Source organism: Dermacentor albipictus, chromosome 1 (assembly GCF_038994185.2).
Source record: "Dermacentor albipictus isolate Rhodes 1998 colony chromosome 1, USDA_Dalb.pri_finalv2, whole genome shotgun sequence".
Taxonomy (NCBI): domain Eukaryota; kingdom Metazoa; phylum Arthropoda; class Arachnida; order Ixodida; family Ixodidae; genus Dermacentor; species Dermacentor albipictus.
Window position 1 is genome coordinate 44294056 of NC_091821.1, and position 26447 is coordinate 44320502.

Consider the following 26447-nt stretch of genomic DNA (forward strand, 5'->3'; position numbering starts at 1 on the left):
AATTTGTAAATTACAATACGTGCCATAAGGTAATTAGTTAAAACTTAATTATTTTTAATGAGTCTATTATGCATTTCAATTTCTTGTGCAAATAGTGTTTGCCGCTTTGAGTAGACCACCTCATGAACTAGAATTGCACCCAGAGCAGGCGAAAATGTTATCATGGCCCTAGATATCAAAAGGGGCCTTCGACAACGTTAGCCACGAAGCTATCATGGAAGGACTGAAAAACGCCAACTGCGGCAAGAGAATCCACGACTATGTGAGGGCCTTTCTGACCAAACGCAATGGCAACGGTGGGATTGGGAGATCTGCGAAGTGACGTCTTTACCACCCCACGCAAAGGCATGCCGCAGGGCTCCGTGATCTCACCAATACTCTTCAACATCGCAATGATTGGACTGGCTCGAAGACTCAGCAAGATTGATGGCATCCAGCATGCAATATATGCTGACGACATCACGGTCTGGGTCAATCAAGGCTCCCTGGCACAGAAGCAAGAAAAACTGCAGGAAGTGGCCAAGTGCGTGGAAGAATATGTCAGAGAAAGGGGCCTGGCGTGCTCCACTGAAAAATCAGAAATCCTGAGTGGGAAGAAACCCCACCGCGGAAGAACTAATAGTAAAACTAGAGGGACAAAACATACTTGAAAGGAGCATAATACGCATCCCAGGCATGTGGATTCAAGGAAGCAAGAAATGCAGCCACACAATCAGCTTACTAAAAAAATCGACAGAACAAGTAAGCCGAATGATAACGAGGGTATCTCAAAGAAGAAGCGGAATGAGAGAAGGAGACACAATCAAGCTGGTCAGAAGTCTGGTGGTCAGCAGAGTCAAGTACTCGCTCCCGTAACATAACATGACCAAGAATGAAAAAAAAAATTAAATTATGGGGCTTTACATGCCAAAACCACTTTTCGATTATGAGGTACGCCGTAGTGGGGGACTCCGGAAATTTCGACCACCTGGGGTTCTTTAACGTGCACCTAAATCTAAGTACACGGGTGTTTCCGCATTTCGCCCCCATCGAGATGCGGCCGCCGTGGCCGGGATTCGATCCCGCGACCTCGTGCTTAGCAGCCCAACACCATAGTCACTAAGCAACCAAAGCACGAAAAAGAACAGACAGAAACGCCACTAAGAAAAGCGGATAAGACGGCGCTACTTCTGCCAAGAAATACGCCCAACGATAAACTGTTACAGATGGGCCTAAGCAACACCTTCAAAGAACTTGCAGAAGCACAGCTCAATGCACAGATCGCCAGGCTCCAGCAGACTGCCACCGGGCGCAAGCTTCTAAAAAGAATAACACAGACGGAGTAGAGGATCGGGCAGCTAGCGTCCCAGGCAGCGTTCGCCAGACACTGGAGATTAGCCCCCTACCGAGAAACATGGACCCAAATCTCCACGCTGCCAGAAGGCATCCACGAGCAGATTACGTGGAACGAAACCTAGCCACACTAGAAAACACAGTATACACAGACGCTGCCATATATCCATGGGACCACAATACTAGAATGTTTAGAGTCGTGGCAGCAGTGGTAGACCACACGGGAGAACCAATTAGCTGCACGACCCTGAGAAACTGCACGGTAATGGAGGGGGAAGAAGTCGCCGTAGCTCTACTGGCGGCTGAAGGTTACCGCAGAAATAAATCTCTGATAATTCTAACAGACTCCAAAACAACATGCAGGAACTACATACAAGGCAGAGTTAGTAAGGAAGCACCGAGAATCCTTCTCGAAACAGAGCATCCTAACAAAAACATAAAACATAGGATCTTCTGGATACCGGCACACACCGGGATAGAGGGCAACTCAAGGGTGGACAGCGTATTTCGTCAACTCACGCACCGAGCAGGGCAGTCGGAAACCCTAGAGGCTCCCTTAACAGTGGAGCCGACATATGCAGAAATACTTAACCACTACAGAGGAAGGAGACTTAAATACCCCCTACCCCACACATCGCTCACACAACACGAGGTAGTCAGCTGGCGAAGACTGCAAGCAGGTACGTTTTTCAACCTGCACACACTACACAAAATGTTCCCTACCCAGTACAGGAATACATGTCCGTGGTGCGGGGCAACCCCCACGTTATACCACATCACGTGGAAATGCAAGCGTAATTTCGTATTCCATAAAGTAAATAACCCAAGTGCAGAACAATGGGAGGGTCTGCTCACCAGCAGCGAGCTCGCAGCCCAACGGGCAATTGTGCAGCACGCCTGTGAGGCAGCAAGACTCAGCGGTGCCCTGGAATAGGGGCGCCGACCTTGTGAAGCGGCCAGGATTCAAGACATGAAGACACCGGCCCACCGCCAATCTCTCTGAGATACAGAGCAATAAAGTTTTTCCATTAAGAATTTTCAAAAGTGTTCGCTGAAACAAAAGATTGAATCGGGGTGATACTGCTATGACGTATGCAACTTTTGTACGTACCAAACCATGGAACTCTGATTATTCTTAAAAATGGTGGCTGCAATGAGAAATATATTTAACATTTACTTTGAACATCTACTAACACGACTGAAATTTTGGGTGGGTATCCAACCAAAATTGTCTCTTGTTTTATGACAAGGAGAAAGCAATGATTTCAATTCATAGGGAATGTAACCAATCTATAATTTTGGGTGTACTTTTTACCATTTACTCATAAAATTAGCACTATTCCTATGCTGAACTTGTACTGCTCACCTGTTATCACACTTTACCATCACAAAATTTGCAAGTACATAATGTTTACTCTTTCTTGATTTTTTTTCTTGTGCCAAACTGAATAGTGACATTTCTCAGTTAAAAGTTAAGTTCCGAGAATAGGGCCGAGATAACGTAAAACTATTCCACTTTCTTTTTATTCTAAATCCGCCATTAATATGGGCAGGGCCCGGGCCATGTTGATCAATCATGGAAGACTAATGGCAGAGTTGGAATGAAAACCAAGTGGAATAGTTTCATGTTATCCCAACCTGAATTCAACATACTCTTTTTTTGTGTGTGTTTGCTGCTTTTAACGCAAAACACCAACTCCTAATTATAGGCAACCTATTAGGCAGCCAAGTGAACACTTCAAACACAGTTGTGACATGCAACATCCAACATGCCAAACAGCAATGCTACAAATAAATAAAGCACAACAAAAGTAATGCCAAGTGAATATGTGGTTATAAATATAGCGGAACATGCTTAACCTGACACCTCTATAGTAGCTCATCAAAGAGGACTATGAAAGACAAGGGTGCAGCTTATATCTGCAAGCCAAAGGACAGCCTGAATGCCATCTCCAATGCAGTTGAAGAAGCGTCCTCGTGCATACAGACATAAACCTCCCTCGGTGGACATTTGTCAGCAAAGAGACGGCCCACAACCCAGTATGAAATTGGACCCTTGGCCCGGCTTCTGCTACTACTGGAAGACGGGCAGGTAAAAAGCACTCCATGCTCTTTTATACATGAAAGGCTCCTGTCTGAAAGGAACTTGCTCTCACACTCTATTTCATCTTCCCTTGCAGTTCGTGTGTCTTTTGCTGTACTGTTAAATACTTTCCTGATTTCTAGGCAACATCGGTAGAAGTTTTCCACAATCTCAGCACCCAGATTGCTCTTATGCGCACATTCTACTGGTGCTACAAAGACACCTTCTGCCATATCTATACTGAGGTAGTGAAAAACAAGATTTTCATCAGCACAGGTCACCGACTGTGACGATTGTGCCTGGTTTTGGCCTTGACTGCTGCCATCTTCGAGGCTGCGACGGAGGCTGCTCAGGTCGTAACTGCTGGTGAATGCTCTCTGCAATTTTTCATCCCGTCCCTGGTAGACATCACTGCCACTGGTGCGGGAGTCACAATCAGAACTGGTGGAAATAGAGCAATGTCTGGCACGTAGCCCATTTGATTCACTACAGCTGCTGTAGCTTCTGCTCATCTGGGGGTCATGCTCAGAGCAGTCAAAGTGGTTGCTTGTACAATGCAAAAGATAACACTGTTCTACATCACTACTACTCTTTCTTGCGCGTCTTGGGGAGAGTGATGGAGGAACTGAGAGGGACAAACTTGAATGACTGTCTTTCATTGAACTCTGACACCAGCTCTTGGAGCTTGCAGAACTGGCTGTTGAGCCAGGTGCAGAGCCACGATTCAAAAGGCAACCTTCAGCCACAGAGAGCACCCCAAGAGATTCAAGCTGCAGCAAAGAGTTTTGAACTCTGTCTATGTAAAATGCATCAGGTGCAGGATTCTCCTCAGAAACAGATGCGCAGCCACCAACTTCTAAAAGTGACAGTATCAGACTATGCTTAAGCCCCACAATGAGCACAAAATGCCGAACAGTCGCAAAGTCATCTTGAAGGTAAATTTCCTTCCACACCACCACCTGCCCAACTGATTCTTCTTTTGTGAGTGTCAGTAGCTGGTAGTGGCGGCAATACAGAAATACACTTTCAAGGTAATCCTTGGGCAAGTGGTTCCCAAGAAGGAAGCCCTTATAGAAAGCACATGAGCCAAGGAATGTAAAGCACCTGGATGAACGATCAAATGCCTCAGACACGTCTGCCGATTCGAGCTCACTTAACACAGTGTCAACGTGAGCTTGCGCTTCCATGGGAAGGTGCAACCAATGTACATGAGGTAAGGAACGTATGAACCTGAGCTTGTTACCTTCTTGTCCAGGGTCTAAAAGCATTTCCCGAAAGAAGTGGAGCAAGAATAGGTCAATGCAGGTATGAGCCTCCACGGTGCTAAATGCCTGTGGCAATGACCTGTATTCCAACTTCAATAGCTTAACAATGTCCAAAAGAAAAATATGAACTTCTTCTGGGGTTGCACGTGCTGCTGGAAGACAGAGGACAGCTATGCCGTTTTCTTTGTGAAAGTAGGCGACATGAACCAAATGACCATCCACAGTGAGGCTGCTGCCCTGTGGCTTGGTTGCAGTAACATCTCCAAGCACACAACTCAGAGTCACAAACATGCCCCTAAGATTCGAAAGTGTATGATCATGATCAGGAAATCTATAAAAATGCTCAGTTCGACGTGCTGGCTCACTCTGCTGGTGCATGTCACTGCAGAATCCTTGGTAGAGGAATGCATGCGGTATTTGGTGAAGTTGCTGTTTCACTTGCTGAACCATTGCACTGTCTCCAGACAATTGCTTTATAAGTGAGCTTTGAGTATCTATACTCTGAGGGCACGTGTACTTGTCGCATCCCGCAAGTGTGTTCTCTTCAGGGCGAACAAATTGAAGCTTTACCTTCTGTGCTTTGGAAATGCCTCGCAGAATGCTATCGATGTTCTTCTCATTCACACTGGAGCCATCGACACTTCTCAGGACATCTCCGATTTTAATAGCTCCTGTCTTAATGGCCTCGCCATCTGGCAAAAGTCCTTGCACCATTACTGGTGAGCATTCACCAAGCATTTCAGCGGTGGCAAGCCTCGGCGGTAGACTTCCAGGTATTATGCCAAAGAGCGCCTCGCAGACTGTCGCCCTTCGTCCATAGTTGTGGCGGGCCGGATCGACGTCAATGAACACTTCGATACATTCTGCTTTGTTGAAGGAGCGCAGCGATGGCTCTTTCCGACACAGCGAAACGTTGAGCTGGCCATCCCCACTGTGATGTTTAACCTTTTTGCGTCCTACTAAGCTTCGGATCTTGTTTTTAGCTTCAGAGCCGAAACCTTTGGAACGCGCAACTTGAGAGTCGTTACCGGAACTCTTGTCGGAGGCAGCGACGGATCTTGTCCCGAATGACGACTTGTACCTTGGTTCAATGAAGAATAATTCGCCTTTTGGGCCAATATTCTCAGCCCATTCCGGTTCGTACGACTTGTCACTGCATCCGTCAGGGGTTGCGCTGCTCGATTCACAGTCACAAGCTTCTTCAGAGAAAGCACGGTTAACGTGAGAGTTTTCTAAAATGCGAAGTGTCTGAGGCATTGAAGTCATTTTGTTTGAGCTGGTGTGCAGGTTGTCAAAGCTTCACAATAGGACCCACAGGACACCTCCGTTCCTCTTGATTCATGCGTTCTGCAGATCGGACGCTTGAACTAGCGCTCGAGAGGATGACATTCGTGGTAAAGTGATTGTCAAGGCGGGTCCAGACTAACACCACAACAATCTGCCGGAATCGTTGATGTTGTTGCACTCTATTCACCTACCAACCCACTGGCCACAGCACGGACAGCGCAACCTGGCGCAACTGCTGCCGTAACAACAAACGCCTCGGGCCACACGCCACAGCGAATGTGGATGGCGAGGAGCATGGAGAGGAGGCACAGTGGCACAGTGTTCTGAGCACGACCTACTGAACTGCAGACCTGCACAGATCTCCCTCCTCCAGCACGCCTGGTCTAGTTCACCCATTTTGCCGCTAGGGAAAGAACGTACGAGCAGAGTGGCGCTAGTCATAAACTGTTCGCTGTCGTCTGCTTCTGCGATCTGTTCAGCGCTTGTCTTGCCATTTCGGCAGGCACAAAGCGCTTGTTTTGGCGGTAAATGAATAAATTCACAAATATACAAAAGAAGACATATTTGCGAATGCTTTGCGTTTGAATAATGAAACTAGAAGACGATGAGCGGTGCAAGAAATGTAAACAACGAGCATAGGTGGCCGCTGCAATGCTAGATCAACGGCATAAATTTCCCTTTCCTAGCTTCCTTAAGAGACTGGAAAAATTGTCTTAAGAAGATTCATAGGATAATCTAGCTTTCTTTAGTTGATTACAGACAGCCTAATGTCGTAGATGACATTAGGATTTACTACTGTGTGCCGTATTGAAAGGAAGATGATCTGGTAAAAGTATAGTAAAAGTATTCACTAGTAAGTCCTCCAACCGATATGTGCAATAGTCTGATCGATTCTGTTTCAAGGGAAGGTGAGCATATCTTGTTTTTAATATCGTTGGATGTCTAGCTCAGTAGAAAGCTTGCAAAAAATTAAGCGCGATCCCAGTGCTTTAACACGTGCTGCCTAAAAATCGTGTCACGGAACTCTTTTAAAACTGTAAAGCTAGCTTTTCCGCGTAGTACGGCGGCAGCATAACGGTGGTGCTGAAGATACGTACGCAGTGAAGCTGTGTGCGTAATTCCCTTTTTGAACTCGTGACGCATTCACGGACAACTTTTAAGAGTTAAAATGAGTGGTAATCGTTCTGTCGTCGAACATTACGGTGGCTTCAAGTTTCTAAAGAGCGCAGACGCGAATTTTACAACGTGTACAATGAAACTGTTGGGTACGTTGCGAACTCTATACACAATGCGATTTATAATAATCTCCTTGAAAAAGGCAGTGGGAGCGGCTATTTAACGCTGTTTTAGAGAGCAGCGGACTACTCGCTCCGACATTTTGTAGGTTCGGGCAGTCAACTTTTGAAGTCAGGTGACCGACCAAAGCCTTGTGACATCTCTGTCACTGTGTTAGCAAAAATCGTCAACTAGAGAAGCAGTTCGTAGCAACACAACAGCTTCCGTACTAATTACAACGCCGCACAGCCGCCCACTGCGTAGCAGACGAACAGGTTATAAAAGCGCCACCTACGGCAGTCGGTTGAACGAAAGTGGGCGCAAGCTGCTCCCATAGAAGCCGCATATCTGTGCAGGTCTGGAGTTCCAGTAGGTCGTGGTTCTGAGCACGTTCTGAGGAAGCAAGCAGAGTCAGGCAGGCAGAGGCAGGGCCACAGGCAGGGCGTCCGGCGTCCGCTATGTGGTCACGTCAACCTGTAAAAACATTGTTTTTACCAATATTAATATTTATTTTTGTGTTTCGTCTTTTTTTAGATTATAAGTTGTAGATCAAGAAGTGGTGAGGACCCTGAGGACTATTTCATTACGAAACCAACCTTCTTTGATTTCATTTTTAATATCATTGGTAAAGATGGCGGCTGATCTGAAGGTGGTGCTTGCTGCATTGCTGAGAGACATTTCGGAAAGGAGTTCCTGTGAAAACTTAGCTGAAGCGAAAGCAATTTTGAGTGCAACGCGCGCAGAAAATATTTATAACGTCTCGAAAGACCTTGATCTAAGCCCTTTGTTCAGCTGTTCAAGCACGTTTAACGGGTAAATATGTGTGCTTCTCTTCTGTGCTGTTATTTACTCGAGTGTGAACATGCGAGAAAGTACGGCTAAGAAACTAGAATCACAGGGGAAAAGTCAACGAAACAAAGGCTAGTAAGAGCTGAAGCGAGACAATTTTATTTGTGCAGGCAAAAATTTTTTCGGCATCTTAACTCGTCTTGCAGTCAAGCTATGTTCAGACCGCTGTTGCTGCCTGTTTGTAGTAAAGAATCGTAGTGAGAGGGTCAAATCTGAAAACTCGCATTTTCTGAAAAGGTTCACCTGATAGTTGTTTATTCTCGAGTTACTGAGACGTAATAACGTGCAGTGCGACAGCCTCGGGTAGCAACCGGTGTCGGCGTGGTTTTCTCTAAAATCGGCAATTTTTACTTTAAATATCTTCTACCGTCTGGAATGTTTGTCCAGTTTGATTCGCATAAAGGAACTTTAAAGCAACTAGGTCAAGCGCATTGCAATATGGCGCACAAGAAAATCATTGCTGCAAAAGGCAAAGTTAATACGTAGCTTGACAGATGACGCAAGGTGAACTACGGGCTCACACTGCGTACGTGCATGCACGAGTGCAGTATTTGATTGTCTCTTTGATAAGCGCCTGCCAAAGCACGGTTATCGGACTTTGTTAGTGAGAACACTAACGAAGGTTATTAGCACATTGATCGTGTTGTCTCTTCACACTCATCTCCTAGACACTGCGAAGTTCCTTTTATATGTGGCGCCAATCGTGGTACAACCATGCATTTGTGGTACAACTTTCAGTCTTGCGGCTTTACTGTTGTGCAAGTGGGGTCTTCTCTCACATTGCAGGTCATATTTATGTGTGTGTAGTGTGTGTCTATTGTAAAAGTCAGAAGTAGTCGGAATTGCGTAAGAAAAAAAAAAAAGGACATTATGCAGACAACCGCATCATCACATTAGTGCTGAGATGTCTCTTGGGTGATGTGCAAGTTCGAGCAGTGTTCCTTTTTAAAGAAGCCCCTGAGCCTTGTGCTGCCCAAATTGTTTAATGTATTGCAGTATGGGTGTCTCCGAGCTTGTTTACAATATGTGCTTGGCTTGTACGCTCCTGTTCTTTTTTTTTTTTTATCCTACGTTCTCAGAAAAATTATGACCCATGAGTGCTGCTGGATTTGTGTCATCTGTAGTAGAATACAATTTCATCGCTAAACATGCTCCAAGTCTGCATTTATACAGTGGAGCAATGGTTTTCTAAACAAGAATGTGTGTGCTAGGCTATTTATAGATGGTACTGTATCGTCTAATACAGAAAAATAAGCTTTCGTGGTTTTAGTACTAGTTTGTAATGTAATTCAGCCTTATTAGACATTATTGAAAATACTTTTAAACCTACTTTGTGATTGCCTATATTTAAACATACTGTGACTAACCACGACTTTGAATATCTTTTTTTTTTGACAACTGAGTTTTACAATAAACTTTTACCCAATAAAAGTGTATGTTTGAGTATTCCACTTGATCAGAGCTTAATGGAGCTGTATCAATGGCACTGTGTAACAGATAAATGGGGGGACATTTTTTTTTCTTTTTGCTAGGAGCTTGTACATTTTTTACTTTTATGACCATGATGTATTTTAAGTATGGCACAACAAATTAGCATAAGCCTTTATATTGAATTTAATGTTATTCTTTTTTGAGGTCCAAGGGGCCAAGATCATAATGTAATTTTTGCTGGAAGTGCATCTTCACGCCAGATATTGGTGTTGTTTTCCATGTTCCATGCGAAAATTTGTATATGTTTGCTCGCATGTCCGCAGCCGTTGGTCATTTGAGCTTCGGGTTTTGTTTGTGCTGTGCAAGTCCTGACAATTTTTATTTCCTTGCTTTTTTGTTTTTGTTTTTTTCCAGGAATACTTTAGATGAACTCAGTGAGCTGCTTGGAAAGCTTCTTGATGCATTTCCACCATCTGCATTACTTTCCGCTCACAAGCAGCATTTTGTGACTGCATTGAGCACTTCTGATGGGGCACTGAAAGCAGTCGTCTTACGCCAGGTAGACTATACAATTATTAAGTCTCTGCTAGTGCATATCACCTCTTTTCTCATCATATTCAGTCAGTGTCATATGCCTGTTTCATTTACGAAAACTGAAAAAAACCCGACTACTGGTGAAGCTTCCTGTGCAGGTAGGTAACAGGACACTGTGAAGAATGAGCATCGTAGTTCTTGATTTTGCAGCAAGTAGTTTTTAGGGGTTCATAACGCGATTTTCGGATTCTTCATGTATGTTGATCTAACTATTATTATCAAGCACTCTACCCGCCGTGGTTGCTTAGTAACTATGGTTTTGGGTTGCTAAGCACGAGGTCGCGGGACCGAATCCTGGCCACGGCGGCCGCATTTCGATGGGGACGAAATGCCAAAACACACGTGTACTTAATTCTTTGTCACGTTTCTCCGGCTCTAGGCTGCTTAAAAGTACAGTAGACTCCCTTTAAGATGAACTTGAAAGGACCATGAAAATTTGTTCGTCTTATCAGAAGAATAATTGGCAAAATGAGCAGATGCATCCAAATATCTTACTTCAAAATGGTAAATGAAGTGGACTTAAAACGGGGCTAAAATGACATAAAAAGCATTCATTTAGCTGAACATAATAGAAAACTGTTTTCAAGTGGTACTCTTGCTAGCCTCCAGGACTGGTAGCGGTGGCGGTCACTCCGAATGTTCGTTTTGACCAAGATGCAGCGAGCTAGCCACAGACGGCAAAGACTGCCTCCAGAGCACGGACTTGATGCCACCAGGAAGACCGTGGCCAGCTCGGCAACCACAATGGCAGCCCCAGCGTCGCCCATCGTGCTTCAGCAACCCAGAGAGCCCCCTACCTTCCGTGGAGCTATGTCGGAGGATCCGTAAACTTGGCTCGAAACCTTCGAAAGGACCTTGACCTTCACCAACTGGACCTCTGAGGATAAGCTATGATATTTGTATTTCACCTTGGAAGACGCTGCAAGGACTTACAACGTAGGACCTGTTTCGCAGTAACTTCCTGAGGATGTTCACGAGCGTTGTCCGAAAAGAAAGGGCCGAAGTTCTGCTGGAAACCCGAGGGCAACTACCCAATGAGACCATCGCCATCTTCACGGAAGAGATGACCCGTCTTTTCCGGCATGCCGACACGGAAATGTCTGAAGATAAAAAAGTGTGTTTCTTGATGCGAGGTGAAAGCAAGAACTTTTCACTGGACTGATCCCTAACCCACCGAAGACCATAGCTTGGTTCTTGACAGAGGCAACGACGAATGAGAAAACTCTAGAAGTGCACACTAGGTAATATAACCGCCAAGTGCTCTTGCCACAGTGCATCATCCGAGCACTGGGCTCCGGTGACCTCCAAGAGAACATCAGGGTCATTGTGCGCGAAGAACTGCGCAAGATATTTCTGGCGTCGCAACTTCAGCTGTCCTCAGTCACTGACATCGTCAAGGACGAACTTCGATGATCACTGGCCGTTTCCGAAGTGCAGCCTGAATTGCCGCTTCCCATACCAGAAGCGATGACCTACGCCTCCGTCAAGGTCCCCCTCTGTGACCCCGCCAGGGCCCTGTAACGCTGTAATTCTGTCGTCCACCGCCGCCAGCACGCCCGCCCATCGCCCAGCACAGCCACACGAGAAAGACGGACATTTGGAGCACCCGTGGCCACCGCCCCCTCTGCTATCACTGCGGGGAAGCCGGACATATCTACTGCCGATGCCCATACGGCGAAATGGGACTACGAGGGTTCAACTTCAATGTTTTGCGCCCTCAGCAAGGTGAACGCCCTTGTGATATCGCTGACTACCTCGCCGCTACTCAGTGGAGTTCTCAACGACCTTCCCATTTGCCATCACCAGGCCTCTACCTGGCGCTGCAGCGTCTTCCATACACTCGCCCAGCCCGGGGCCGCTCTTCGAGCCCATACCCGGAAAACTAAAACCAGCAACCAATGGAGGTGCGGTTGCTGTTCTTCGAACTGACGAAAATCCTCCACCTGGCGAAGACACTGAAAATCCTGTTTAGATGACATATCAACGAGACGTCGGCATCCCGACGAAGTCTGAAAGGAAAGAATATGTCGACGAAAGATGACCTGACAACGCCACGTACCAGCCACAGGTCAATGCAATGCAGCTGTAATTCGACGCCAAGACCTAAGTGTAACGCAAGACAAAAAACCACCGACTTCGACGTGCTTCTCGGTGGCCACGCAGTCACCGCCTTAGTGGACACAAGACCTGATTACTCTGTCATGAGTGGACCCATCGCCGCCCAGTTAAAGAAAGTTAAGACTGCATGGGAAGGCCCTCAAATTTGGACCGCTGGAGGACACCTCATTACACCGGCTGGAATCTGCACGGCAAGAATTACCATTCGTGAGCGGACTTCCCCTGCCACCTTCGTTATCCTTTAACAGTGTTCATGAGACGTCATTCTCGGCATGGACTTCCTGAACCAACACGGCGCAATAATCGAAGTGAAGTTGAAGTCGATGACGCTGTTGGAAGATCAAGCAATACTGCCGGAGTGCTCTCATAGTCACCATGCCTTGAGTGTGCTCGGAGATCAAGTGAACATCCCACCGCGTTCCAGCATTGTTGTTTCCATCGGCACTGAAACACCCGCTGACATAGAAGGCGTCATCGAGGACGACCAACGTCTACTGATCAACCACGAAATTTGCGTTGCAAGAGGGATCGCTCGACTCCACGGAGGGAAAGCAGAAGTGATGCTAACCAACTTCAGCCAGGAGTTCAAGCATATCAACAAGGGCACGACAATTGCGCACATCGAGAAAATTTTGGAAACCAGCAATACGTTTGTCCTCGCGGATTCTGCTGCATCTACCTCAACGACCATAGTTCCCAAACCAGACTTTGACATAAATCCAAGTCTCCCCATAATTAAGCAGCAACAGCTCAGAATTCTGCTCCGACGATACAAAGACTGCTTTTCGACATTGTCGAGGATTCAACAAACACCAGTCGCAAAGCATCGCGTAATCACCGAGAGTGCGCTCGACTACCCTGCCAGAGCCCTTACCGAGTTTTCGATGCGAGAATGTGAAGCTATTAGGCAACAAGTCAACCAAATGCTGCGAGACGACATCATCCAGCTGTCGAAAAGCCCATGGGCATCTCCTGTAGTCTTGGTGAAGAAAAAGGATGGAACCCTACGTTTCTGCATTGATTATCATCTACTGAACAAGCTCACGAAGAAGAATGTACACCCCCTCCCATGGATAGACAACGCGTTGGATTGGCTCTGCAGCGCTAAATACTTCTCATCAATAGACCTCAAGTCTGGCTACTGGTAAATAGAAGTTGACGAGAGAGATCACGAAAGGACTGCCTCCATCACGCCAGGTGGCCTCTACGAGTTCAAGGTCATGTCGTTCGGACTGTGCTCAGCACCTGCAACGTTCCAGCGTGTCATGGGATGGTTTTAGCAGGATTAAAGTGGCAGACGTGTCTTGTTTACTTGGAGGACGTCGTCCTTTTCGCCGGAAATTTTGACGATCACCTTAGGCGGCTGCGACAGTACTAGAGTCCATCAAGTCATGAGGGCTCACTCTGAAGCCGGAAAAGTGCCGCTGCACTTACGATGAGCTTCTGTTCCTTGGCCACGTCATCAGCAAATCGGGAGTCTGCCCTGACCTACAGTAGACAGCTGCAATCGCAAAGTTCCCGCAGCCCATCAACAAGAAGGCGGTGCGTAGATTCCTTGGCATGTGTGCCTACTACAGGAGCTTTGTCAAGGACTTTTCATGCATCACTGAGCCGCTGACACATCTAACTAAATGTGATGTCAACTTCAAGTGCGAAACGCCACAAGCCGACGATTTGAAGAACTCAAAAGACGCGTGCAGTCGCCGCCAGTACTTGCGCACTTCAACGAGGATGCCGACACCGAAATCGACGCTGACGCCAGCAGCCTAGGCCTCGAGGCCGTCATAGTCCGGAGGAAAGACGGACTTGAACGGGTGATAGCTTACGCTAGCCGGTCGCTTTCAAAAGCGGAAGGCAATTATTCTACAACTGTAAAGGAATGCCTCGCCATCATTTGGGCTACAGCAAAATTCCGCCCTTACCTGTATGGCAGGCCATTCAAAGTTGTCAGTGACCATCACTTATTGTGTTGGCTAATTTAAAGGACCCATCAGGATGGCTAGCACGGTGGAGCCTCAGACTGCAAGAACATGATGTCACTGTAATCTACAAGTCCGGACGAAAACACTCTGATGTTGATTTCCTGTCACGCGCCCCCATTGACCCGCCGCTGCAAGGCGAAGAGGATGACGACGCCTTTCTTGGAATAATAAGCATGGAAGACTTCATTGAACAGCAACGAGCAGACTCGGAGCTAAAAGGCCTTGTCGAGTATTTAGAAGAGAATGTCGACGTTGTCTCTAGGTCATTTTGGCGCGTATTGTCTTTGTTCATGCTTTGAAACAACGTACTCATGAAAAAGAACTTTTCACCAGTCCGCTTCAGTTACCTTCTTATTGCGCCAACTGAGGTTTATTGAAGAAACATGATATTTATAAGTAAAGCACGAGGCCAACTTGGGGTATCACGTTCATGATAAAGCCACCAAATATCAAAGGCACCAGAATCCCTTCAAAACATCAACATCATTGACGTGCACCATGACAGGTCTGTGTGGCCCAGTATACCAAAGGTATTTAAAGACAACAGAGATTATTGCACCGCACAATGCTTGCGTCTAAAAAATATGTGAAGATAGGTTAAAGCACATTGGCAGACCCACCAACTAATAAAAATCTAAATAAAATGACTTAAAAAACTAAAAAAGAGGATGCTGCCCTGAAAAGCAGGATCTGGAAAAAGTAAATAAACTAACAAAAGACAAGAAAACAATGAACCAACTGATGGCACTTGGCTACAAAGTATATGAAACATGAATAATATAAAGAAACAAAAACAGTGCTTAAAGAACAAGGCGCTGCATCAGTAAACAGGGACATACATGAGAGATAAACAAAAAAACAATAACATTGCTTAAAGAGCGAGTTGCTACGTGAGTAAATTGGGACACTACACATATCTAGGGTGGTTGCTTGGGCTAGTTGGTAATTCATGATCAAAAATAACATACAGCGCAAAGGACAAGGACAGTGATAGACGACATACACAGCGCTGTGTATGTCGTCTATCGCTGTCCTTGTCCTTCGCGCTGTACGTTATTTTTGATCATGGACTACACATATCCTTCCAGAAAGGCAACTTCTTCATCGTTAAGTGCTAAAGAAGGCGTGCTAATGCACTTTTCACCCAATTTCTCTTTCTAGTCTGTCTTATGACCGCTTTAGAAATGTGCATGCACATTCCGGTGTGCGCCCATACCTTTTGCAATGTTCGGCTAGGTGCCCTCCCGAGTTCTTAATCGATAGTGTGTGCTCTCTTGCCCTATCATTGAAGCATCTTCCTGTCTGTCCTATGTACACTTTATCACGACTAAGGGGGACCCTATACACAACATTCAAAGCGCATTCAGTAAGACGAGTGGCGTGGCTCTTATCACACTGCGTATGGTTTCTTTTCGGGGTGTGGGAGCGTATTTTTGAAAGCTTACACAGGGCTGAGAATACAACATCACTATTCTACCTAGAAACCACTTTCTTCAAATTGTGCGATATGCAGTGGATATATAGAATGGCTAGCATTGGCTGTTGTTCACGTGCTGTAGCACTATTTTATTCTGAAGGCTCCAGCTTCTACGGAAGGGCCTCCCAGACTCTGTAAACAAGGGAATCGGGGTACTTGGCTGATTTTAGGTGCTCAATTTGTATATCGATACTGCCTTGAACCTCATGATGGCATGACTTATCCAACAATGCTTTCATGCAGATCGTGCCGATTCCTCTTTTAACAAGCTTTGAATGTATGCTGTAAACAGCAACAGACAAATTTTAGTTCTTTGATTATACATCCAACATATGTGGTTGGGCTTGAAGATAATTTTTATATCCAGGAATTTCACATCATATCCATTTCACAGATGAACCTAAGTTCTTTCTGCTGAATTGTCGAAAATGTTCAAAATACCTGTAGTAATATTGTAGTTAATAGGGCTGTCTACATTGCTCACAATCAGGAGATAGTCATTTACATACCTGTATGCTTTAGTGACATGAAAGTCTCTAAATTTGGGTGCTATGTGCTTGTTGACAAATGATTAAAAAAATGTCACATAACAATGGAGCTACTTAGGAGCCGATACATATACCTGTTTTTTGCACATAGTACTGGCCATTAAAGCTAATGGCTGTTGATTCAAGGTAAAACTCAAGTATTGTAAGGAAGTTGTTGCTGCTTACCCCCTGTGGCGTTTTGGAATCTGATTTCACCATTCTTGTTAATCACCTCACATATGGCATGAAACTGTTCACCATGAGGAATAGAATAGAACAAGGCCTCAACGTCGATTGAAAAACCGTTGGTGCCGGACACTTCTCTATCTCTGAATTCCTTTATGATGTCAAATGAGCTGCGGACAAGGAACGGGTCTTCAATCTTTAGTGAACTTAAGTGCTGCTGTAAATGTCTCACATGGCCTTGCCATGAACTTTTCCCTGTGACGATCATTCGTAGAGGACAGTCTGGCTTGTGCGTTTTTCCCGTAAAGAAGGCTTCTAATGCACTTGTTGCAGTCTTCTCAGCCCTTCCCGAAGTGAATCTAGGTAGAAGTCCTTCAACATCCTGATGGCTGTGCTTTTTTGAAGCTTTGGGATGAAGCCACAGGACTTAGTTATTTTAAATGGCGGTATGAGCCTTTTCTTCAAAGTTCCTTGTGTCATTACTACAAAACCCCCTTCTTTGTGCATAGGATTGCACATAATTGCACAAGATATTGTGTTATAGATGGTTTGCACTGATATCATTGTGGCCATCACGTTTGGGTGCTAGAGTGGTGAGAAGCTGCCTCCTTGATGGCACATGAAAAATCTCTTCTACTTTTGTTTTGATAAACAAGATACATGGGAGCATAACAGGACGCGGTCATAGTGAGGCAATGGCATTGTGGGGGCTCTGGCACAGATGCCGGTAGCGTTTCGGTCCTGTGCCTGTCACAGTGAAGGCAGGTTGCCTGTGGCAGTGAATACGGTGCACTGACGTCATTGTGGTCACCACATTGGGCTACTTGCATGGTTAAAGCTATGTCCAGTACGTCCGGTGAAAACTAAAGGGTACAACAGCTATTCCTAGTGCCTGACTGTTAGCACCAGCAGGTGCATGGGTCTGGTGGTTTCTTAATGCCCGCCAACGTGTTCGCTTTCTTAATGCACAGCATTTTCTGTTTTGCTTTACCTTTTCACTTTTAGCGTAATGATGCAACTAACGTAAAAGAAGTGATGCTAGTTCAATTATCACATTCAAAGTAAAGAATGCTAGGCAAGTGGCGATGGTATTGCATTTTTTTTTTTCAATTGGCATTGGAGAAATGTCAGCCTTTTATCATGTTTTCTGACGTGAAGCATGCCTTAAACTTGGTAGTTTACACTTGTCCTGTCAATATGTCCTTTGTGATTGTTTTTATTCACGCAGACAGTCATGCTAACAAGCACATCAACTAGTTCACCAAGATGTCTGTGATTCTAATCGTATTTTATGTGAAAAACCATTTAATCTCTTGCTGTAGTGATGAAATTGTCTGCCTACTAGGCCCCACACTCTTGCTAAATAATAGAAGTGTGTCTGCCATGGCCTGTTATCCTTCTGTAGTACTGTGTTCTCCTTGGTTATGTTTGCTTTTTTGTGCGTTTTTGCCACATAACATAGGCTATAGTACAGCACAGGAAGCATATGCATACCTGCCAACTTTTGCTATTATGTTTGCGATTGGTGTATTAACTCCAGTAACTTCATGATTTTTTATTTCCGTCCAATTTATTGAAAAACTGATCTTAACAGAATACAAATACTGTCGGCCAGTTTCTCAGAGTTTTATTTTTTAGACCTGCTTGATTATTCGGACCTGCCGGCAACAGCGCCACCAATAAAAAAATCGGTGTAAATGGCAACTAAAATTTCAGTCTCCTTTGTAGGAATATTTTGTGAATGAACATCGTGAACATTTTAGTTTTCCTGCGACACAGATATGTTCCCCATGAATATACAGGGTGCTTCACGTAACTGTGCGAAGGATTTAAATAAAAAGTGGTTTGCCGCAGCTGAATGAAACTAATGGCATATGGTTTGCTGTCATGTGGCGCTCCTTAGAGTATTTGTTACACCCCGCTTATTTAGTTAATTAAGGTGAATTATGCAAAATATTTCATATTCACTCTAAGGCCAAGTGCATATCGTTGTGTTGTAGAGGGGGTTCAGAAGGGACAGATGCAATTTTTTGTGGCAACACATGCTGCGTGGCGATTTGTTTCATTCTTTAAAGAAAGCCAGCGAAATATGAAATAAAACCACGTGACTGCACTTGTGCGCTGTTGTATTGCAGCGCTCTCAACTGTGGGTCAAGCCTATCGCTTATCAGGGACAACGGCACGTCCTTTCCGTGTGCCACCGCCAAAGATGCTGATGCACTGTGAAGCCAATGCCTAGAGCCCCGGCTGCTCACTTCGCCACGGTCCATGTGCATGGTACTTTCGCACGAACCACGATTGAGAGTACTGCAATACAATAGTGCACAAGTGCTGTCACATGGTTTGATTTCATATTTCGTGGGCTTTCTTTAAACACCTAAAAAAATCACGCAGCATGTTTGTTGCCACAAAAAATTGGATTGGTCGTTCCTGAACCCCCTCTGCAATGCAACGAAACGCACTTGGCCCTATATTGAATATTAAAAACTTCGCATAATTGATCTTAGCTAATTAACTAATTAAACGGAATATAAAAAATGCTCTAAAGAGTGCCACATGATGGCAAACCGTATGCTGTTGGTTTCGTTCAGTTGCAGCTAACCACGTTTTTTAGAATTCTTGGCACAAGTTATGTGAAACACCCTGTATAGCAGTGGACATTTTGACAACGTTCCTATAAAAGAAAGTTAGTGAATCTTTAATAAACAATCAGTGTTTTGAGTAATAAAATAATTTTTAGTACTTTTCAAACTTTAAGGTTGACATTCCTAAAACAAACATAACATATTGATTGCCTTTTCTTAGTTCTTGATCTCTGTATGCCACATTAAAGGAGCACTTTTCGTCCTTTTTTCTTCTAGAAAATCACAAAATGTGGCCTAAAACATACCAGCCAGAAACTTGTTTTATTACATGTTTTGAACCTTGAGGACTCTGGCTAGACAAGTACAACAGACAGCGCTGTCCTAACCTTTCTGTTAAACCCACTGCAGTGTCTTAGTGACTTTGATGTTGAACTGCTAAGAATGAGGTCGCGGGATCAAATCCCGGCCATGGTGGCCGCATTTCAATGGGGGCAAAATGCAAAAAAAGCGGTGTGCCATGCATTGGAGCCACGTTAAAGATCCCCTGGTGGTCAAAATTAATCCAGAGTCCCCCAATATGATGTGCCTCATAATGAAATCATGGTTTTGACACCCAGAATTCAACCTTTCTGATAAGTGGCATCAGCGTTCATATTGGCCAACAGGTATGTCTGTCTGCATTATTGATCACATTGACACACATACACAGTGTGTCGCTTACACTTCTATGCTGATCATAGCTTAAGTCTATTGACCTAAGCATATATATATTTTTTGTTTCACTTTGTAGTTGTGCTACGCTGGACTGGGCACTAAAGTCTATCATTCTAGTCATGCATGCTTCATTGAAACATTTTTGTGTAGCTCTACTGTATGTCATTTTCTTATTCTAAAATGACAAGAAATGCCGACTGGTTTTTATCAACTGTGATGACAACCAAATGTAAAATCTTTATTTTAATAGCATTCTTTAAGGTAATAATAAACTAGCTGACAACTTTCTGTGGCAGTGAAGCGTAAGCAAGAGAGGCGAATCGTGCACAAGGGCGCTCCTGAAAAATGTATTACTTTCTTGTCTGCATTACTTTTTGCTGGGTAAGAGAAAACATAAACATCTAATTTACAACAGTAAAGTAAGACAAAGTGCAAAGCTTGGCTCATTGTTCTACTTTTCTCTTTCGAGTTAAAAACGCCACATGTGGAAACTACGCTGGTTAAGTAGCTGTTCCAAAGAACCAAGAGTGCTGTTAAACACTGCCGGAATACTTGTTGCAATTACACGTGCAGAAGCTCCACCCCTGTAGCTTTCCCTTTGTTGCGACAGAAAGTTGTTTGCAAGAATACATGCTGTTGTAATTAGTGCTGAATTAATATTGAAAATACCAGGTACATTTCTTTGTCTTGAAGTGAGTTGACAGTACTTGTATAAAGCGGTAAACTTTGCCTATATGCAGTACTGTGTTATGTATGTTGCTTATGATTGCATAATGAGTCTGCTTAGAGAACAGTCTACTTAGTGCCCACAGGGAATAAAGTATGGGGTTGTATCAAGTTACTTTATTTTTAAGTTTTAATTATGAAATTATGGCCTCTAAATGTGTTTACCTACTATTAAATGTAGTTTTTGCGATTACACAGAAACAAGGAGGCTGCTCAGGCAAAATATATGTTCTAAATAATATACTGAATATAGCTGCTTGTACTTTATTCTAGCCAGAAATTATGTTCGTTGTTTCAAAAGGGTACTGACACAATTTTGTCTTGCTTCCTTTTCCTTGTTTTTCCTTTTGCTTTATTGGGTAACTGCTGACTCCTTAGGCATCATATGGAGGAATTATCCGTCATCATGGAATTTCACAAGCATACAACAAACTTAATTATATAATCTTTTAATGTGGCCAGTTGAACAATGCTTGTGTACTTGAATTTAGGCGCAGTTTTTAAAGTACCTCAGGTGGTCAATCCGAAGTCTGCCATTACGGTGTGTCTCATAATCACTATCAGGATTTTGGCACATAAAACCCCAGAGTTTATTTAATTTTTAATAACTCCAACCACTTTCCTGAAAGCTTAGTCCACGCTTCCACATCTGCCAACCTTTTCTCGTTCATTTTGCCCTTCTCGGCATGAGATGAGTCTGGTCTTCTGGTGTCACTTGTCTGGTTAGGAGTCCTATTCTCTGAAAATGTAGAGCACCCCTCTCACCTATGGTTCTGTTGAGGACTCGGCTCGGCACTGTCATGATATGGCCTGTGACCACTGTACCAGGCTGACTGATGTACACGGTAGCCATCTGTGATAAGCCGGGAGTTGTGCTGCACTTGGTATGCACTGCTCGCATTATAATGTGGTATAATTAATAGTTTGTTGTGCTTTCAAGAAATCAAGACCTCATACCACAGTAAATAAGTTAACTATCCAAAAAAAGAAGAAGAAATGTGTCAGTATCTCTTAAACAAAAAGTTATGTTCCAAGTTGGCCAGAAGTAATTCTAGGGCAAGCTAGAAGTGCCATGCATAGTTTGTCATGGTAGCTGCAGGTCTTGCTGGAGGCTTAATCTTTGATTATTGTAGTTTAGCCTGCTTTGGATGTGGCCGAACTTTGTCTCATTTGACAAATTTCAGCCATGTGACATGTGACATTTGTGTTCTCTTCATATCTCATGGTTGTATTTTTTCTAGCTACACAGATCTTATTTGAGGCTTAGTGTAAAGTGGCCACTGCTCTAAAAATATGTGCTTTTATGTTGCAGCTGATTCGATGCTCCAAGGACAATGCTACATTGTCTCAGCTTGCTCGTGATCACCGCATCCTTGAATCTGTTTTGAGGCTCCTTGGTAGCGAGGACCTCTGGTCATCCAAGCAGAGTGCTATTCTGCTGAAACAGATGACACGGGAAAAGGAAGTACTAAGTGCCATGCTGCATCCCCCTGTGGCACACGTTCTGGACAGCGTTATGGATGGTGGCGATGTGTGCCGCTTTAGAGTGTTTGAGGTATGTTTATGCTTTCTGCCAACTATATGGGTTGTTGTATGACATCAAGCATCCATTTCACAAATTTTACATGACTACAGCATGCACCTTACTGCCATACGGATTATGCCTAATATTTAATAGAGAGTAAAAAAAAAAAAACTCTTGAAGAGTTTTTTTGTAAAGTGTTTGATTGATATTTATTTGTTTATTTATTTAAAAATACCTTATAAGCCCAAAGGGCATTGAATATCATAGAAATGTAACACAAAATATTTTATTCGATGTGTCCTCCTTGGCATTGATCATAACCTTTAAACGTTCGGGGTACACTTGAACTGAATCCCGCAGGGCTTCCTGGGGAATCATTCTCCAAGGTTGGTCTAGCAATGATTTCAGGGCCACCACGCTGGTGTGTTGATAGGTGCATAGCCCCATCAACACATATGATGGGATAAATAGCCCACATGCAAGTTCATTGTGTTTAAGTCCTGGGTTAGTTTGCAGGTTACTCTTCAGATGGAGTGAACTTGGGGCATGTTGGTGCGACATGACTGCTGGCTTTCCTTTGATTTGGGTGCTGGGGCATTGTTCTGCTGCAACTTCCAAGACTGCTCGCAGAAATGGGACTGGGAACAGGGCAGCAAATGGAGGCTCTAGAACTTTTTTAAGGTCTGTGTCAATCTTGGCCCCTTTTGGCACAATAACTAGTGTGCGTCCCATGGCGGTTACCCCATCCCAAACCATGACAAATGCTGATAGGGAGTTGTGAGAAGCTGTCATGTTAGAGCAAACACATGCTATTAAGAGTTCAGAGTAGTGGCAGGCTTTTGCAAAAAGTTTCTCGTCGGGGAAGACAGTGGTCAAGTGCTCCCTCTTCATGACATGCACCAACATCGGCCAGCATTTTTACAATCTTCCCTTTCTCTGCACCTTCGTCAGTATATTCTTTTTGGAACCTGTAGGGGAATATTTTGTGACCCTGTCGCATGACTTTTTGTAGTTGTGGCAGACACCTTTAGCTCCGTGAGGAACCTTCTGGTGCTCCTTCATGGCTGGCATTGCATCTTCTTTCTCATAATTTTCCTGAGTTGAGAATTGGCCACGGAGACAGGGAGACCACTGTGGAGTCCAGTGTACTATCTTGCTGTGAATTGTCAGACTTTGGCGATCTCAGAGGCAGTTTGCCCGGCCTCATTCAGTGTCAAGATTGCAGATCGATGCGCACTATTGCAGGTAGATGTGGGATATAGCAGATCGATGTGGGCTAGGGAATGTCATTTCCTGAATTATCTACAAACCAGCATGAAACTTGGTCGAAACACAACAACAAAGAAGAAGGCTTATAGAAACTCTTGAAGGGACCAGGTGGACAAATGAAAAATATCAGTGGCACACTGACTGGTCAAGGCTTGTGGCAGTAATTATTGTGCACATTGTATACTGTTGTGTTATTTCAGGAATAAACATGTACATAGCGGGCTTCCAGCACATCTATCCATTTTTTACTGCTGTGAATCTTAATTGTGCTTCTATAGCATAATTTGGTATGTCTATAGTAGACTGTTTCAAGAGCCCCTAAACCACCTTTAAAATTTCAAACACATTTTAAATGCACATCAGGTACAGAATACTGTGACAATGATCTTTGGTGAACATGGCAGTGCTACAGGCCGTAGGAGAGGCACAAATTAAAAAAACAATCCTGTGCTTCTCTCTGGAGTTTTCTGGTTCCTTCTTCACACATTGTGATGCCAACAAGATCCTGCATTGATGTCACCAGGGTAAAAGCTGTCAGTTCATCGGTTGACAAATTAACAGCTTTTACTAGGGACTGGGACAATTGTGCCAACATGATGTGTTCTCAGAAAGGATAGGGCCTCACCCATTGTGTGCCACAGGTCCTTCCGTGAAGCTGCCATTCAACCGGTGTTTCACAGACAATGTAGGACCCTTTCTTCTTTTGTGTTTATGTGACCCATAACTTTCACTGCTGGAGTTGTTGAGAGTGTCCAATGAGGAGGAGAGAGCGTCTGTGGGGAGGGTAGTGAAGGTGAGTGAGAAACAGTGGCTGCTTGTATCTTTACGAAACACCTGTAACCTTGCTATTACTACATCATTAAAAAATTTGTTGCTGTATGTTCATTTAGACTGGTACACAACTGCCACTATATCACAAATTTTCTAGCTCAAAGTAGTTTAGGGCCCTTTAAGACAAACTCGAAGGAAACTGAGTCTGTCTTCATTAATGAAAAGTTCATAACAGAAGTGTACCTCAGAAATGAAATGCCATTATTTAAGGAGCACATAAATAACCATTACACATTCAGTGAATGAAACACATTAAAATGTAAATATAAATGTAAATAAAAGAATGTAATTGCACTGTGCATGGAGGGAGGAGGGTGAATTGAAAATAACGCACACATGTGGAGACTGCCATGAAACTACAATGACTGCAACAGTAGCATGCGACTTGTGTTGTTCCATCTGGTGATGTGTTGTCACCTGTGACATGACACAAATTACATGCTGCTGGTAAAAGACATTGGCTCGTTGTGCTCTTCCGTCAAAGTCATGTTGCTTTCTTGGTTCTTTTGTTTCTTGTTGCTGTTCTTACTGTTCTTATGCTGTTTGCTGTGGTTACTTTTCCACATGCTATTTTCAATAATTTTTTATTATTACAATGTCTGCCTGCACAACATGCCAATATTGCAACAGAGTATGCTGCAGGCAGGTTGGGTGCAAACTGACAGGGGCTTACTGATCTGACCCTAATCTTTGTATGGAAAGGGGGATGAAGCAGCATTTCTATTTGCTGCCTGCACACTTTGTCTATATCCCTTCATCTCATGTGACACACCGGCAAAAAAAAAGAACGTAGGCAGCTGTAGGGGAAACAGGTTGGACACCATGTCACTTTCTGCCTGAAAGTCTTCAGAAAGTGAAAAGGGGTGGCAGGCAGTGCCACTTGTGGTGTGGCTTGCAGTCCTCTTGATATTCTAATACTTGTTTTTGTGTTTGCTTTATATGTTAAAAACTAGGCCAGAACTTAGCACTGTGAATTTTCTAAGTATGCGCATGTGATGATTGTGACACTCTTATTATCCCTTTCGGCCCTGGTGGTGTCAAATGATGACATTACAGAAAATGTCCCACACAATTCAGGAAACAAAGTAAATAGAAAAAGTTAAACTTTCGACATGAATCCAGCATAGTCTTGATGCGATTTCCTGAAGTGTAGGTCGAATAGTGTGAAACAACAGTTGTGATGGCAAAAAATCAAACTAAGAAAATCAATACTAGCAGTAACACTCTTCGTTTCTTTTTAGGACATTGTCAGGGCCAAACAACTTGGACATCTGGCTTCATAAGTTTATTGTAGAATAAAAATATGTTGAACAGCAGCTCAAGAAAAATATATATAAGCAAAGTGATTTTTGCGACTCGTATAATAGCTAATTTGGCGTTGTGCGAATTTGATGCCACCTTGGCTCAGTGGTTGTAAAATTGAGATTGTGAGTAGTCAATTTGTTTTCTTTCACATTTTCCATAACATTTTCTAGAATCATAGTGGGTATGTTTGTCGATTTTTGGTATAGTAGAACCCCATTCATATGTTTGCGAATAAACTGCGAGAAAAGAACGTGCTAACCGAGAAAACGTACGATCTGAAGTAATTAAATAAATTTGTCAGATTCAACTGTTGTTGACATCTACATAATGCGAAGTGTCGCGTGGATCATTGTGGCACGAGATGCCGATGCGCGTCATGCTGTTGGTGCTCCAGCGGCCCGAGACGTGTTTCGTTTTCCTGTTGTGTGGTGTTTTAAGAGGGTGACGGGAAACCGAAGCGAAATTGAGCTGGTGGGTGACGCTGCATACCGCCGAAGTGAAACGTGATGCCATCATCGCGCCGCCTGGAGCAGGGAATGACAGCACGTTTGGATTATCGCCTACTAAAAGCGTTTATGCTACCAATGGCACTACGCACACCGCGCTGTAAAACAGGTAAAGATGCTTATCGCAATAGGTTTGGCGGTGATAGCTCCGAATACGGCGTGCGACAACCAGGGCAGAGATTAGCTGCTACTGGAATAAGAAACTGCGCTCCGTCGTTTTCACATGAGACGGGTAGCTATATACTGTGCTCGATCCTGCGCGTTATGCTCCTTTTCTTGTTCACATAGGATCTAGCAGACAGACAATGTATACGATCGCAGCCTGCAGCAGGGAACAGCTGCACGTTTCAGTTAGGACCTATCAAGAAGGTGCGCTACACTTCTGATGGCGCCACGCGCTGTGAAACAGATAGCCAAAGATGCTTATCGTAATAGGATTGGCAGTGATAGCTGTGAATGCCGCGTGCGACGACCCAGGAGAAGATTTGCTGTACCAAAATGAGAAATTGTCACGTGAGGCAAGTGGGCAAGTATTGCGGTAAAGCTGCCTCAGCGGGCACCTATATACTGTTTTCGATCG

The 26447-nt window shown here is 44.1% G+C and overlaps 2 protein-coding genes and 1 long non-coding RNA gene across 7 annotated transcripts in view; 1 reads left to right on the plus strand and 2 right to left on the minus strand.

Annotated features, from left to right (window-relative positions):
• Positions 1-1105: 1105 nt before the first annotated feature.
• On the minus strand, positions 1106-6236 carry LOC139061308 (uncharacterized). Its single transcript, XR_011515353.1, has 2 exons — positions 6159-6236; positions 1106-2331 (listed from the first exon to the last, which is right to left on the minus strand). It is a non-coding gene; the product is annotated as an uncharacterized lncRNA (long non-coding RNA).
• in (protein inturned) lies at positions 2475-6235 on the minus strand. Its single transcript, XM_065437575.2, has one exon. The coding sequence runs from the start codon at positions 5944-5946 to the stop codon at positions 3247-3249; it is 2700 nt and encodes an 899-aa protein (XP_065293647.1). The 5' UTR covers positions 5947-6235; the 3' UTR covers positions 2475-3246.
• A 1571-nt stretch (positions 6237-7807) lies between the features above and the next one.
• LOC135906237 (26S proteasome non-ATPase regulatory subunit 5) overlaps positions 7808-26447 on the plus strand; it is a 79525-nt gene continuing 60885 nt past the window's right edge. For all 5 annotated transcript variants that reach the window (XR_010565678.1, XR_010565677.1, XR_010565675.1 and 2 more), the window contains exons 1-3: positions 7808-8055; positions 9937-10081; positions 21744-21986. Coding sequence is in view for 1 of the 5 variants with exons in the window: in XM_065437537.1 (XP_065293609.1) it covers positions 7874-8055; positions 9937-10081; positions 21744-21986 (570 nt within the window). In the remaining 4 variants the exon portion in view is untranslated. The remainder of the gene's footprint in view (positions 8056-9936; positions 10082-21743; positions 21987-26447) is intronic.